Source organism: Leptidea sinapis, chromosome 19 (genome assembly GCF_905404315.1).
Source record: "Leptidea sinapis chromosome 19, ilLepSina1.1, whole genome shotgun sequence".
Taxonomy (NCBI): Eukaryota; Metazoa; Arthropoda; class Insecta; order Lepidoptera; family Pieridae; genus Leptidea; species Leptidea sinapis.
In genome coordinates this window covers 1,195,834-1,210,864 of record NC_066283.1, presented here as the reverse complement: position 1 = coordinate 1,210,864, position 15,031 = coordinate 1,195,834, and the positions used below count along the sequence as shown (strand labels likewise).

Sequence of the window (15,031 nt, the reverse complement as noted above, 5' to 3'; positions counted from 1 at the left end):
TACCGGGTTTTATTGCGAACAAAGGTATTTTATACTACTAGTAATAGGTTACCTACAACTTATGTTATTTTTAAATTGAAAACTTCTTTAGCCGCTTTGGGTACTTTTTGGTATGTCTATTGGTACTCATGACTGGTGTTAGCGTTAAATAAAAATAATATATAGTTAGACAATTCGATGCTTAAAATCTAGTAAGTTCGCGTCACCGAAATGTCACCTTAGTCTATCTGTCGACTCTCAGCAGTATATCTGTAGTTATACAGCTGTCGTATTGTGCAACATAGTCCAGTCATTATAGTAACTTCACCTCGGAATTCGAGATACCCAGCTGGGTATCTCGAATTCCGTAAGTCTGTAAATACTTGTATATTAACACCCTAAAAGTTGTCTCAAAAATCTACATAATATGGTAGGGTGTACGCAACTATTAAATTTCAAGGTCAATGGTCACAAAAATCGGTTTATTGCGATTTTTTTGTAAATATCTCATATCTTATGGGTTTTTTGTTATTTGTATTTATTATCGATATTGTAGAATACAAAATTCTCTACAAATTTTGTTTAAAAATTTTTTTATACGGTGAACCGTTTTCGAGAAAGGGGGCGGAGAGAGCGCGGTCACAGCATCACTTCAGATCTCCTGCAACACCAGAGGAATCACAAGAGCGTTGCCGGCCTTTAAGGAAGGTGTACGCGCTTTTCTTGAAGGTACCCATGTCGTATCGTCCCGGAAACACCGCACAAGGAAGCTCATTGTTGCCTTCTAATAGTTTTTTCCGTAAATAATAATCATTTTGAATTTATTGTTGAATTTTTATAACGTTTTATGGACAAAATGACATACATATGTAACGGACATAATGACATAGGTATGTCGTTTTGTCCATAAGAACTCAATGAGTTAATTGTAGGTACTCCATATCTGTTTCTCGTTAATCAGCGGTTAATTTCTTTACAGATAATGCCGCGTAATTATAAGCGGACGACTGATCGTCAATCCTGGAGTGAGGAATCAATGCGTAAAGCTATGGAAGCAGTTCGCAGTAACAAAATGGGCTGGCTTTTAGCGTCGAAGACATTTGGAGTACCACAAGCAACTCTAAAAAGACATGCTTTGGATAGTAACAAAACTTTGGAGTCCTCTGCAAAGGGTCTAGGATGTTGGAAAGCTACTTTTCCACCTGATGTGGAAAGAAAATTAGTTGAGCATTTAAAATTACTTGAATCTCGTTTGTTTGGACTGACGCGAACGTCTGTTCAAGAATTAGCTTTTGAGTTGGCTGAAAATGACGGTTTTGCACACAAATTTATCCCGCAACAACAAATAGCTGGACAAGAATGGTTAGAAGGGTTTTTGAGACGAAATAAAGATATTTCTTTACGCAAACCAGAAGCTACTTCAGCTGCTCATGCTCAGGCTTTTAATCGACCTCAAGTCAATAAGTTTTTTGAGATTTACGGACATCTGCTGGAATCTGAGAACATTGGGCCACACAGAATTTATAATGCTGACGAATCAAGCCTGTCTACTGTACAAAAACCCCAGAAGATATTGGCTACTACTGGTAGGAAGCAAGTTGGCGTAATAACTGGCGCAGAACGTGGAACTAACACCACTGTTGTGTTAGTGCAATTGGTACCTTTGTTCCGCCGATGATGATATTTTCTAGGAAAAATATGAAAAATGAATTGGTCGATGAAGCACCTCCTGGCACTTTAGGTGTAGCTCAACCATCAGGATGGATGACAACGGATTTATTTCTGAAATGGCTCAAACACTTTCAAAGTTTTGTTAAATCATCGATTGACGATAAAGTTATATTGATTGTCGACGGGCATGCAAGCCACAAAGGGCTTGAAACTTTAGAATATGCCAAACAAAACGGCATTATTATTCTGTGTCTACCTCCACATTGCACTCGTCTCCAGCCTTTGGATGTCTCATTTTTTGCGCCTTTGAAGACATATTTCAACCAAGAGACATCCAAATGGCTTAAACAACACCCAGGACGTGTTGTTACACAGTTTCAAATTGCTGGCCTGTTCAAAGAAGCTTATAATAAGGCAGCTACAGTGCAAAATGGTTGTAAGGGATTCAAAAGCACTAGGATTTGGCCTCTAAACCCTTAAATATTTCCCGATTATATGTACAAACCTGCAGAGACTACAAACATACCACTGGAAGACACCTCCAATATGCAATATCATCAGCGAATAGGTCCTATTCCAGTTCCCATAGCAGGACCCTCCACACAACAGCTAGACGATTTTATGTCACTTCCCGGAACGAACGATCTCCAAGCTTCTGAAACTCAGCAACAAATAATCCGCGCCGTAACACCTAACAATAATGACACAACAGGTCAAACAACCGACTCTACTGAACCAGCAGACAATTCAACGGCAAACACTAGTCAAGACCTTATTTTACCTGCTGCAAATCAAAGTCGCCCATCTATATGTAATGACTAAACATCCCTCATCCTATACGTTAGCAGTGCCTATTGAAGTTACATCTCGTGTCCCAAAAGGACATTACGTAAGTGGCCAAGGCAAACGTAAGCGCAAGAAACAAACCTCTTTAGTTTTGACTTCAACTCCAAATATGAAAGAAATTAAGGCAAAAAATGAGCCTAAAGCTCCTTCAGAGAAGAAGAGACGAATGGTTACCAAAACCATATTCCAAGAAGACAGCGAAGAAGAAAATTTGCCAAACTACGCTCAAGATGACGAAGAGGATTGCGCATGTATTTATTGCAACGATCTTTATTCGCGATCAAAACCTGGAGAAGACTGGTTGCGGTGTTTAAAATGTTCACATTGGGCACACGCTTCTTGCGCGAATGTTTCTAAACGAACCAAGCGGTTCATTTGCGAGCTTTGTCTTTAATTTTATAACTTTTGCCGTGTATATCATTTAGTCCGTATGTGGTATGTCATTTTGTCCATAGCATATGGACAAAATGGATTTCGTTGATCTCAGTTAAATTTTAAATTACTTATTATTTTTTCTAGTTTGTTTATCTTTTAAGTATCTATTATAATTCAAAGATATGTAACCTAAGATTACTGGTGTGCAATGTGAATGCGCTGTGATTTACCATTAAAGAGTTATGACCCAAAACCTAAACTATATGTCATTTTGTACGTACCTCCCCTAATAGTTAAGGCGAGGTTTTCCCAGCACTAGGTAAAAATCGCTAGACGTAATAGGTACGCATGGACACGGGCGTCGGGCATGGCTGAGAACGAACCGAGCGATGCGGTTCAACGACCGCCGACCCCTAAGGACCGCGTATAATTTTTTAAAACAGTTGCGCTAGAGTATGGAATTACAGTGATATTTTTTATGCATTTTTGAAGGAAATCTTTTTTATCGGCTTATGAGAGAAATGTTATATTACGCGCAAAATTATGATTTCAACATTATGGATATCGTATCCGAGATTCTCGAGGCTGCAGAGAACGAATTTGGGATCATTTTTGAAATCCAAGATGGCCGCCACGCAAAATTATTTTTTCAACAATATGGGTATCGTATCCGAGGTTCTCGAAGGTGCAGAGACCTAAATTGGGATCATTTTTGAAATCCAAAATGGCCGCCGCGAAAAATTATGATTTGAACAATATTGGTATCGTATCCGAGGTTCTCGAGGGTGCAGAGAACGAATTTGGGATCATTTTTGAAATCTAAGATGGCCGCTGCGCAAAATTATGATTTCAACAATATGGGTATCGTATCCGAGGTTCTCAAGCGTGCAGAGAACGAATTTGGGATCATTTTTGAAAACCAAGAATGCCGCTGCGCAAAATTATGATTTCAACAATATGGGTATCGTATCCGAGGTTCTCGAGGGTGCAGAGAACGAATTTGGGATAATTTTTTAAATAATAATATTACGTACATTTTATTTTAGTACTTTTCGACTTCCATTTACTTATATATGGAAACAAATATGCTGTCGCATCATCGTCATTTTTTACTATGATTCCCGATTTGTACTTGTTTGCTAAAATCTTACGTAATGCGAGCCCGAGAGAAACGAACACAGTACCGTCCTTGACAGTGGTCACGGGCGTACTGCTGGCATGAGCGAGCATGCAACCAAGGCGTCGCGTTTGGTTTATTACGAAAAAAATTAATATAAAATAATTCACAAAGCGAATCGATAAAACCCACGATGAATATTTATAAATACTAATAAACTATCGAGTAAAATAAGTTTTGTATTTATAGAAATCATAGTTTTATGATAATATAAAACAATTCATATATAAAAGCCTATTGTCAAAAAATTGGAACTAGATTTTCAAAAATGTTACTTTTAATAATATTATAGTCTAATATTTATAGTCCTATAGCGCCTTAATAAAAATTGTCAAATATTTATAATCATTGATTTATCAATAGTTCATCAACTATATATGGCGCGTTTTCGACCGGATGCACCGGTTGACCTGAAGTGATGCTGTGACCGCGCGCTCTCCGCCCTCTTTCTCGAAAACGGTTCATCGTATAAAAAAATTTTTCATACAAAATTTGTAGAGAATTTTGTATTCTACAATATTGATCATAAATACAAATAGCAAAAAACCCATAGGAAATGAGATATTTACAAAAGCGCAAAAAACCGATTTTTGTGACCTTTGACCTTGAAATTTAATAGTTGCGTACACCCTACCATATTATGTAGATTTTGAGACAAATTTTAGGGTGTCAATATACAAGTACTTACAGCTGGGTATCTCGAATTCCGAGATTCTTACCTAATTTAAGCTTAAATGACTGGACTAATATCTTATACGTGAAATTGAATGGATTTAGTGAAAAGTTCAATGTGTATTATATGCTGTGCATTGTTGAAATAGTGTTTTTATTTGATTAATATATTATGAAAAAGAAATCGAAATAAATATTTTATTTGTTTTGAAATTTCATATTTTAATGCTAAAAGTTCTAAGTTTTTCACTTCTATCGGCAGAAAAGAAAACTCTTGAAGAGTAGCATCGGTCAACAATTATAATAAGTGTATCATTGTTTTCTTTGTAAAACAAATAATTTTAATTGGCAAATGTGTGAGCTTTGTCGACATTGGTTCTCATAAAGGAAGTTAAAGTTTAAACAATACAAATGGTAATATAAAATTCTTTTTGATAGCATTTAAAAAAAATATTATACAGTTATATTAAGAATGCTTAGAAAATACACTTGAATTGATCGGAAGGTCACGTGTGTTTATATCTTGAATATGAGTGCAGAATAAATAATACATTAAACACATTGTAAAATATTTATTTTATTAATATTTAAACACTAAAATTACTTAGAAACGAATAAATTCTATATTGTATAAACACTAATGTAATAGGGAATTCCTAAAATATACATCGAAGCAAAAATATATCTACAAATTTATTATAATATAAATGACACAAACTTCTTAAATATATATTATTCCTCAATATCAAAACATATACCTCGCGCTACCACGTATCGAATAGCAAGTTCGTGGACATAGAAGGAAATCTCGAACGGAGATACAGCCAGAAAAGAAAAGAGAATCGATTGTTACTGTAACCTGTATTGTGATTGACAAGTAAAAAAATAAAATAAGAAGGTAAGTCGTGAATACGTGAGACAGCCTAGCTTTACATTAGCTCCAAAGTATTTTGAATATTAGACCACTAGCTAACACACACACTTCGACAAATCAACATTTTTGATACAGGGTACTCAGGTCGACTATAAACTAGTATATTAAATGTCTATGTTCTAAACAGTATTTTCAAACAAAACTGTCGAATAACCTAATAAACATACCTATATATATATGATGTAAGTATGTCAGTAAGCCGGCGCGTCACCACGTTATCGCCATTAGCGAGAGCGTGAGTGCGTTGACAGCGATCATGGCTATTGATGGTACCTACTCTTTGTCCCGAAGTTACAACCATGTTTCAGTGACTTCATGTGACTTATTTATCATGGAATTTTTACTAATAAATTATTTACTGCCCTACTAATATACAGCATGATAATAAATATCACAATAATATCTACGTAAATATAATAATTAACAAATTAAATGCAATATTGTACCAAATACCTACTTACACAGTTCAATTTACAATTTATTATCAAAATAATCTCAGCGCATACGAAAATATAATATAAAACATATTAATTAATTTTAATGTTTCCAATGGCAGATATTTTTCAATATATATAATAATAAAATAAAGAACTGCCGTAAAGAAAACATTAAATATTTCTTTAATTACATCTAAAATAAAACTTCAATCATTGTTTTGGCATAACTGCTTTCGTCGGGTCGTGAGTTTCGTACATAAGAAAAGAAAATACCTAATTCATTTTCAAAGTAATTTCTAGGTAATGCATGTTTTATTTAAGACAATTATAGTTTCAATAATAAAAAATATCAAACTTAAGTTTCCGAGTCAATAATCAATATTAATATTTATCTCAAGAATTATGATAAATATAAGAATGAGTGTTTGAATATTTTTCACTAAAAATAATTGAAAGGAAGCAAATAATAATGTATCAGAAAGACTTATGAATAAAATACAAGCTATATTTCTGTTTTGTTCATTAGCTTTCTTTCACCTTTTTATGTTATGTATCGAACTGGGATTACATGGCGTTGTAATGTCACGAGTACACTATAGTAATATTATAATAAATCTAGGTATAATATAAATGAAGTTAGTAGTGTGAGACGTCGAGGGTTCTGATTGGCCAATTTTTTTTCATACCCAATTTGCAAAATAATAATAATAATAGACATTGCGGCGTGCAAACAATTTTCAATCAATAAATATTGTTGAAATAGTAGTGAACAAGGGCCGATTCGGTTTTGGCACTCGCCTTCCTCTGCCGCGGCACGCTACGCTCGGCTCCTGCGCTGCGATAAACAGTTTGGGACGTATTAGTGAACAAAGGCCGATTCACTTAGATAACATTTAGTTGATTACAGTAATGTATAACTAAAAAATAATAACTAGTATACCAATATAAGAAACAGACCAATCAGACACGGCCTCATAAACTAACGACCAATAAAATTGTCAAAATATCATTGCCTTTCAATATCACTGTAGTGTAACCGTGAAATTATAATGTCACTTAAACCAGGCTTTTAAATTTTTTTTGAAATGAAGTCGATTGACAATCTACCGTTTTATTATAATATCACTAGTGAAATTGGACGTGGTTCCTGAAAAACGTTCCAATCCACAAACATCACATTTTAAGGAATTCGGTTTAAAGTTTAATAATTAATATTAGTATATTCCATGCATGTGGGTTGGGCTACTAAGTCATGATGTCATTTAAAGAGTGACAGTAGGGCTGTCATTTTTATATCATATGAATCACGTGACCAGTTTTGTGTTCTTAACTCAATTTCGACATGATTGTGGTTTGGAACCATTTTCTGGAATAACGTCCAATTGTAATATCACGGCATCGACAATATACCTGCGACATATATGTATTACTCGTGAATTTGACAAAGAAACGTTGACTAGATAATGTAAATAATTCAACACAGCCGAGCCGCTCTCAGCGCACCTCAAGTCTATACGAGACTTTAAGACCCATTCATAAAGTTTCGATGAGTCTTCACGAGATATTTTACATTTCATTTATACGAATCAATAACGCATACAATTTTATATAATTAAGTTCAGTGGGAGGCTCCTTTGCACAGGAAGCCGGCTAGATTATGTAATCTGTAAACATTACTGTGTTTCAGTCTGAAGGGTGCCGTAGCTAGTGAAATTACTGGGCAAATGAGACTTAACGTTTTATGTCTCAAGGTGACGAGCGCAATTGTGGTGTTGCTCAGAACTTTTGGGTTTTTCAAGAATCCTGAACGGCACTGCATTATAATGGATAGGGCGTATCAATAACCATCAGCTGAAAATCCTGTTTTAGAAGCACACATATTATTTACGCTAAATATCATCAACGGCTCTACGTTGATTGAATTTGAGTTAAGCTTATTAAGATTTGCCAATTGTAAAAATCATATACTTATTGACAAGATCGTTCTTAAATTTTGCTACCGTAATGTCACATATTTTTTTGGTAAAGTTCAAATACAAGACAAACATTTCTAAAATCTAAAACTTAATTATAAAATCACAAATATACTTACAACAACAAAAAATTAAGTAGGTTTCACACTGGCCAGTGCGCTGTTGTCATGATAATTACAACACAAATTTATATCTACGTAGCTATTTCAGTTATCTCTATTATTTACTAGCTAAAACCTTATCTTTTGCGTAAAGGTCTTCGCACATTACACCGATTCAACGCCAATCGAATACCCTTCCAGATAGAACTATCGATTCAGTATCAGCGAGTTGTCAACTAGGCGATCAACGCGACGGTCACCGCAGTGGACAACTTGGCTAAAGATTGTTCTACTTCAATTTTTAAATGCGCATAAGTCAAAAATAATTGTTCCGTTTATAATCTGTGGTGATAAGTTAGGTGAATATGTCTGAAATTATTATCACTCACAGTTCAAGATCTGTACAAGGCATGGTAATTCCTTTTTTTTTAAATAAATCAGGCACCTAGTGAATTAAGATAGATATATGCCTCGTTTTAATTAATTAATTAACACGCCTCGTTTGAATCAAGACGTGTGTCCATGTGTGTATTCGTACACGCCGTACGCACACGTACGTATCGATAGCACGCTATTCGAAAGCTGCGTCCAGCGTGCGATTTATTAACTTTTATGAAACTTAGTACCTGTATAGGACCGTATTCTAAAATTAAAATTTGTTTTATTTAAGTATATAGCCGCCACCTGTGACCATCGACCTAATATAATGCAGTAGCATTCATAGTATCAGCCGCGGGTAAGTGAGTGCTCACTGTTCATTGGTCAGGTAACGTTCACAACATATCGTAAACCATCGCTGTTGGCTACTGTGGATTTACACGTACCTGTAAAATCTGTTTTTCTAATATTTTTTTTGATAATATTTTAAGCTAAGAGTTCGCTATTTTCAAGGCGTAATAAGAACGATGCAGCGACGTTATAATTGCGACAGGTACAGCCAGACACTTCTAATATTACCATCAAAATATGTCGTTCGCTTGTTGACTATGACAAGGTTCCGACTTCCGTCCGTGTCTTAACGGGCGGGTTATACTGGCTCATACTAAAACATGAACTCAGTACCCTCCTAGCGAAACTTTCTAAGAAAAAAGCGATTCACTCGATTGTATGAAACGTGCAGTCATTGATAGATTGACAGATGACGGCTATAATATTGTAAAAGAATGCCAAAAGTAAAGTAATGTAAAGATCCGAAATCCAAATCGTTTTACGGCCTTTTTCAATAACCTATCTATCGTTAGTTTAACTTACTAGAGTTAGATAAATTTATCCTATTACGCTTACTTACATTTCAATAACCTATCGACAGATAGCATTGGACATAACTATGGATAGATAAGATCTTATCATTAAACGATGATAGCAATGTATCCGTAACTAGAGATACGTTATTGAAAACGGCCGCTAAGCAACTGTTCGAGTATCTAAGGGTAAGTATATCAACCGTGTAAGCCAAATTATACGTTGTCTCGACTGATCTGTATAAATACCACTGGACAGGCTGTTCTATATGTCTGACAGCAAACTTTTTGTGCCTATTTGAAGCGTCACTCGCGAGCGTCCAGAGAACTAATTTTAACGTATAACACAAACGACTGCGAAGGAACGTACAATACTCTGAAGTATTTTTACATTTTGAATTAATTTCCTTCGTTTTCCGTTTTATTTATACATCGAGAATCAACTTAATAAAGTAGACATTTTTTTTATAAATAGTTTCCCACTATCAATGTTGTCATCACTAGTTTAAGTACCACAGACTATCACTACATAGCCAATAGCGCCAAAATGGCGAATATCAAACAGGCACAAAAGCATTTTTACAGCCGCCAGTCCAGTGGTATATAGTAGAGGTCAGTGGACGTCGCCATACTGTAATTACTATACTATTTCAAACTTATGTCAATTTACGGCACGTTTCATACTAAACTAAATTTCAATTTTTACTCAGGCAATCCCGCTTCTTATTACGTAGTATTTACATCCTCGTTGCTTAGTACAACATGTACAATTTGGCACATGTTTACATGTTCTTCATAGTTAAAAGAATACTACTATAAGATATATAAAATATTTGAAGATTATCGCTGTAAGCTATAAATATGCCATGTAATTAATTTCATTACTTATTAACTAGTTATACTATATTTTTGTCACACGCAACATTTTATAATAAAGTCCCAGCCACTGTTCAGGCATTATCTATAAATAAATTTAAATATTTTATTAAAAATGGCTCAGTCGTAAACTCTACTATTCCACAGCTGAATATCTAAGTGATCGGACAGTCTGGGACTAGATTATGATTATTTTATAGTAATAGCAATACAATATTGTATAATTGATTAAAAAGCGCAACAAAAAATGCTGGGAGAGTTTCTTGCGCCGATTCTTCTCTCTCAGAGCGCCATTTGTTTCCGAAGCGGTAGTAGTGTCTAGTAAATTAGAAATGACATCAAAAAGAATTCTAAAGGAATCAATTTTGAGAAACTTAATGCCTCTTAAACTAACAACAGGCTTTATTTTTGTAATCGGTGTGGGTTTATCGACCACGAGCGCACCGATGATCTAAGGCGCTCAAGACGCTCGCGCGAATATTTTAGTTACTTATAATGACTACAGAATATTACTAAGATTTTTATGCAGCTGAGAATACGGAGATATGTATAACCAACGAGATCTATTGGTTACTAATTTAAAAGGAAATAAACATTTTATGCTTATGGTAATTGATACGTCCTGCCCATTACAATGCAGTGCCGTTCGGGATTCATGACAACCCAATAATTCTGAGCGGCACTGCAATTGCGCTCGTCACCTCGCCACCTTGATAAGATCTAAGTCTCATTTGCCTTAAGTCTCGGGATAGACTGCATAACAGCGGGTTCACATGGTGGAGATCATTTGAACAAATTCGGAACAGCACTTTCTGTAGGTGCACTTTCAATTGTTTCGAAATTGGACGCCAATGTTTAATAGGTAATTGTGACATTTTACCAAAAGCAACAAAAGAAATATTATTTAATGAAATATCTCGAAATAAATGCACGTTACGTTATTAAAGCGTAAATAAATAAATATCTTCCACGTACTACAAGGCTGTGGAATGAGCTTGCTTGTGCGGTGTTTCCGGGACGATATGACATGGGTACCTTCAAAAAAAGCGCGTACACCTTTCTTAAAGGCCGGTAACGCTCCTGTGATTTCTCTGGTGTTGCAAGAGAATGTAGGCGGCGGTGATCACCTAACACCAAGTGACGCGAACACTCGATTATCCTCCATTTCCATACAAAAAAAATAGAAGTCGTCAAGTTTAGAAATTCAGTAAACAGCGTTGAGAAGACAGAATTTAAACGGTGTCGGTGTTTTGTGGAGTCGGGTATTATCGCTTCAACTTCATACTGTTCAAACAGTTCAAATCATAACAGGTCATGAACTCAAATCGTTTGGCCCCGTACTAAACAAATTATCTGGTGTTGCAAGAGATTGTGTGTTAACAACAGGTGATCCGTAAGCTCGTTTGTCCTCCTATTCCATAAAAAAAAACAGATTTCACGGTCCAAAATTGAGCCAATAGGAGTTCTAGCTTTTAAATTAAAACGCAAATAATTGCGCAACTTTATGCGTAAATACAGCGCATAGGAGTTGAGGCCGAGATGTGTATATTATGGCTGCCCATGAGTACAATCACGCACAAATTAATTCTCGATTAAAATGTTATTCACTTTTCTATGAAGATAAATTAGATCTTTAGATATATTACAATGTAATAAAAAATAAGACGGAACATTAGCCGCAGTTGTTAAACAAAGTATACGAGTTAAATATCTTGTAACCAGGGAGTAACCAGGGAGGCTTCGCAGGTTGCCGGCTAGATTATGGGTACCACAACGACGCCTGTTTCTGCCTTAAAGCAGTAATGTGTAAGCATTACTGTGTTTCGGTCTGAAAGGCGCCGTAGCTACTGAAATTACTGGGCAAATGAGACTTAACGTCTTATATCTCAAGGTGACGACCGCAATTGTAGTGCTCAGAATTTTTGGGTTTTTCAAGAATCCTGAGCGGCACTGCATCAATTACCATCAGCTAAACGTCCTGCTCGTCTCGTCCCTTATTATTGTAACTAATATAAAGTTTATATTTAATATCCATAAAACATTAAAATTGGCGTTTTTCTTTCATTGCGATCCAGAACCTCTTATCGCGAGCGGCCGACTGTCTGGTGGTTGGCTTATTTGCTTTTGAGTGTAGTATCCGTCTTGTCCTTCTTTATTAGCCTACGGTAAGGAAATAATAATATTAATAAAAAAAAACAAAGACAGCTGTTCCGCATCTCTTATCACACACCGTTTTATATTACTAATTGTTCCTTTAATGGGCTTCTACTTCATAAAACGATTAAATCATCTTTCTTTCCGTGCGATGTAAAACCTGTTAGATGGAAACCGCGGGGCGCGGAAGATGAAGCGGGAGGCGAACACACGAACCTGTCGGCGCTTGCGCTCAACTAATGAAAGAGACTCAACGATCTAACGAATGGGAAGTATTTTAATTGATCTTCTGATATTCGGACGCCATTTTTATATCTAGTAATATTGCGTGATTAGCAATTCCAACAATAGTTGCTCAACAGAACTCGGTTCAAGTGAGCCCGCTTCTACTGCGCACTTCCATTGACAAAGCTGATTATCATTTCAATTATCAGTCATTAAATCCTTACATTCTGTCTGTAATTTTATTGATTTTGTCAAAATTTTTGATTAATATTTCAGTATTATCATTCTCTATCGTGATGAAAATAAGTACATATTAATAATATTATGTAAATGCATAGCCCAATGATTAGCGAGCCTACCTACTAAGCTAGAGGTCCCGGCTTCGAGTCCCGGTAGTTGCAAACAATTATATGATGAAAATGGATGTTCGTTTCCGAATCATAGATGTTTATGATTAAGTATGTATATCGTATTAAATATATCGTTGTCTTGCAACCCATAGCACAGGCTATGCCTAATTTGGGGCAAGATAATTTGTGTACAAGTGTGTCAATATTATTATTATTACTATATAGATATATTAAGATATTGGCAAATGCAATGTTGTACTTTTATGATTACTAATAAGCTGAGCTCTACTGCTATGGGTGTATGTATTAGAGTTCAGCCCCAGTCATCAATGACCGCAAGTTAGCCTTACTAATTATAATTATTATAATCGGGAACGCAGAGACTAACCCGGATAAACAGATATATTCGATCCAGGTTAGACTTTGCGTATCCACACTGGTCATACGAGCATAAGCTGCTGATATTACAAATCAACACGATATATTATGTATAGTAGGTACACTGAATCACCATTATGGCGTCATTTTGTGAATAAAAGCTGTACATAGCAATAATGTTATCGCTGCATTCATAATTTTGTTTAAATCAATTGGTTTGATCGTATCGCATCACCATTATCACGACTCAAACATACTCACAAATTGTCTTACTCACACACGGGGGCGGTGCTACACAAACACAGTCACTAGGCCACGCCCACTACGACACTTTCGTTTTGTCTTTATCGCACTTCTCATTTAAGCTGTCTTCTGTCTTTATCTTGCCGTTCTTACAAGCGCCATTGCGGCAATTCCCATTGGTTTCTGGATGCTTATTGTGTTTTCTTGGCTTGGGCAGCTCTAAAACTCGCTCTACTAACGCAAGTAGTATGTTGCCAGGAACTCTTTGGTGTTCTAATACTAATTCTTCTATTGCGCTTGCCACCTGAGGTTTAATAAATAGAATTAATTAAATAATGGTTTCATTCTGAACATGTATACTATATATAACACAGACAAGTTGAATTGATTTTTGACTTTACCACCATTGCGTTTTGATGTGGTTACTTTATATATATATGTGGCACCTAAATCATTCGTCACATCGCCAACAGTCGCACAAGTTTTAAGGGTCAGTAAGTAATCCCCGTAAATTAAGACTACTATATTATAGAAAAAACTGATAACTACTTTTTATAAGATGACCTTATACTAGGTAGGTACAGTTTTATGTTAAGAAGACATCCCTAATGTCGTCCGAAGAGGCAAGAGTCACGCGATAGAAAGAGAGGCAACTTCTAGGTGAATAAAAATTTAGATTAATAGCGCTGTGCGATTTGAATTACACCTTATTGTATAGCCGCAAAAGTCCCTATTTCTTTAATTGATTTTGCGGAGTGAGACTTTTGTACTTGTACTATTCCATATTATTTGGTGTTGGCTTTACGCAGGCGTTAATATGACAAGGTTCACCAATCATGGATTGGTACTATCTAATAAGCTTTCTATGTCTTTCTTAAACCATGTACCGAAAAGTGATCTTTTAGGGGTGTGGCTCGTCTTTGTGTTATTTAAGAGGTTGTTAGTCTGAGGGGATCACTTAAGAACAATTACGTCACGCTAATTTATTTCCAGCAGTTACACCTTAAGGGCAAATTGAACCTTAATAATAATTATATTAACTATAGCTAAGTCCACTTACGTGAATCAAAGTATGTTCTGTAATGTGATAATCGGTAGGCTAACAATAACAAATTGTTTAGATTTGCAAGAGCGATATCTCAAATTAATTTCCCAATATGCAAATACTGGGGTGGAGCAGGTTATCAGCTGTAAAGTAGATCCTGTAGATGAAGCCACAACCTGACAACAGTTGAACAAAGCATACTAGATTTTATGACGTCACTCGAACAGTTAGCTCAGGTGCAAGAGCACACGCACGGAACGCGAGAGTCGCATCGAGTCCCTCATTGGTCATAATTTTTTTTTTCAAATGTTATTTGTGTATTAATCCTAGAAGTGATGGTTATCATTTCAAAAA

The 15,031-nt window shown here is 35.7% G+C and overlaps 1 protein-coding gene across 2 annotated transcripts in view; it reads right to left on the bottom strand.

Annotated features, from left to right (window-relative positions):
* Positions 1-5,277: 5,277 nt before the first annotated feature.
* LOC126969923 (transmembrane protein 68) overlaps positions 5,278-15,031 on the bottom strand; it is a 67,632-nt gene continuing 57,878 nt past the window's right edge. For both annotated transcript variants that reach the window (XM_050815558.1, XM_050815557.1), the window contains exon 7: positions 5,278-13,936. In XM_050815558.1, the coding sequence (XP_050671515.1) occupies positions 13,712-13,936 (225 nt within the window). In that variant the 3' untranslated portion in view covers positions 5,278-13,711. The remainder of the gene's footprint in view (positions 13,937-15,031) is intronic.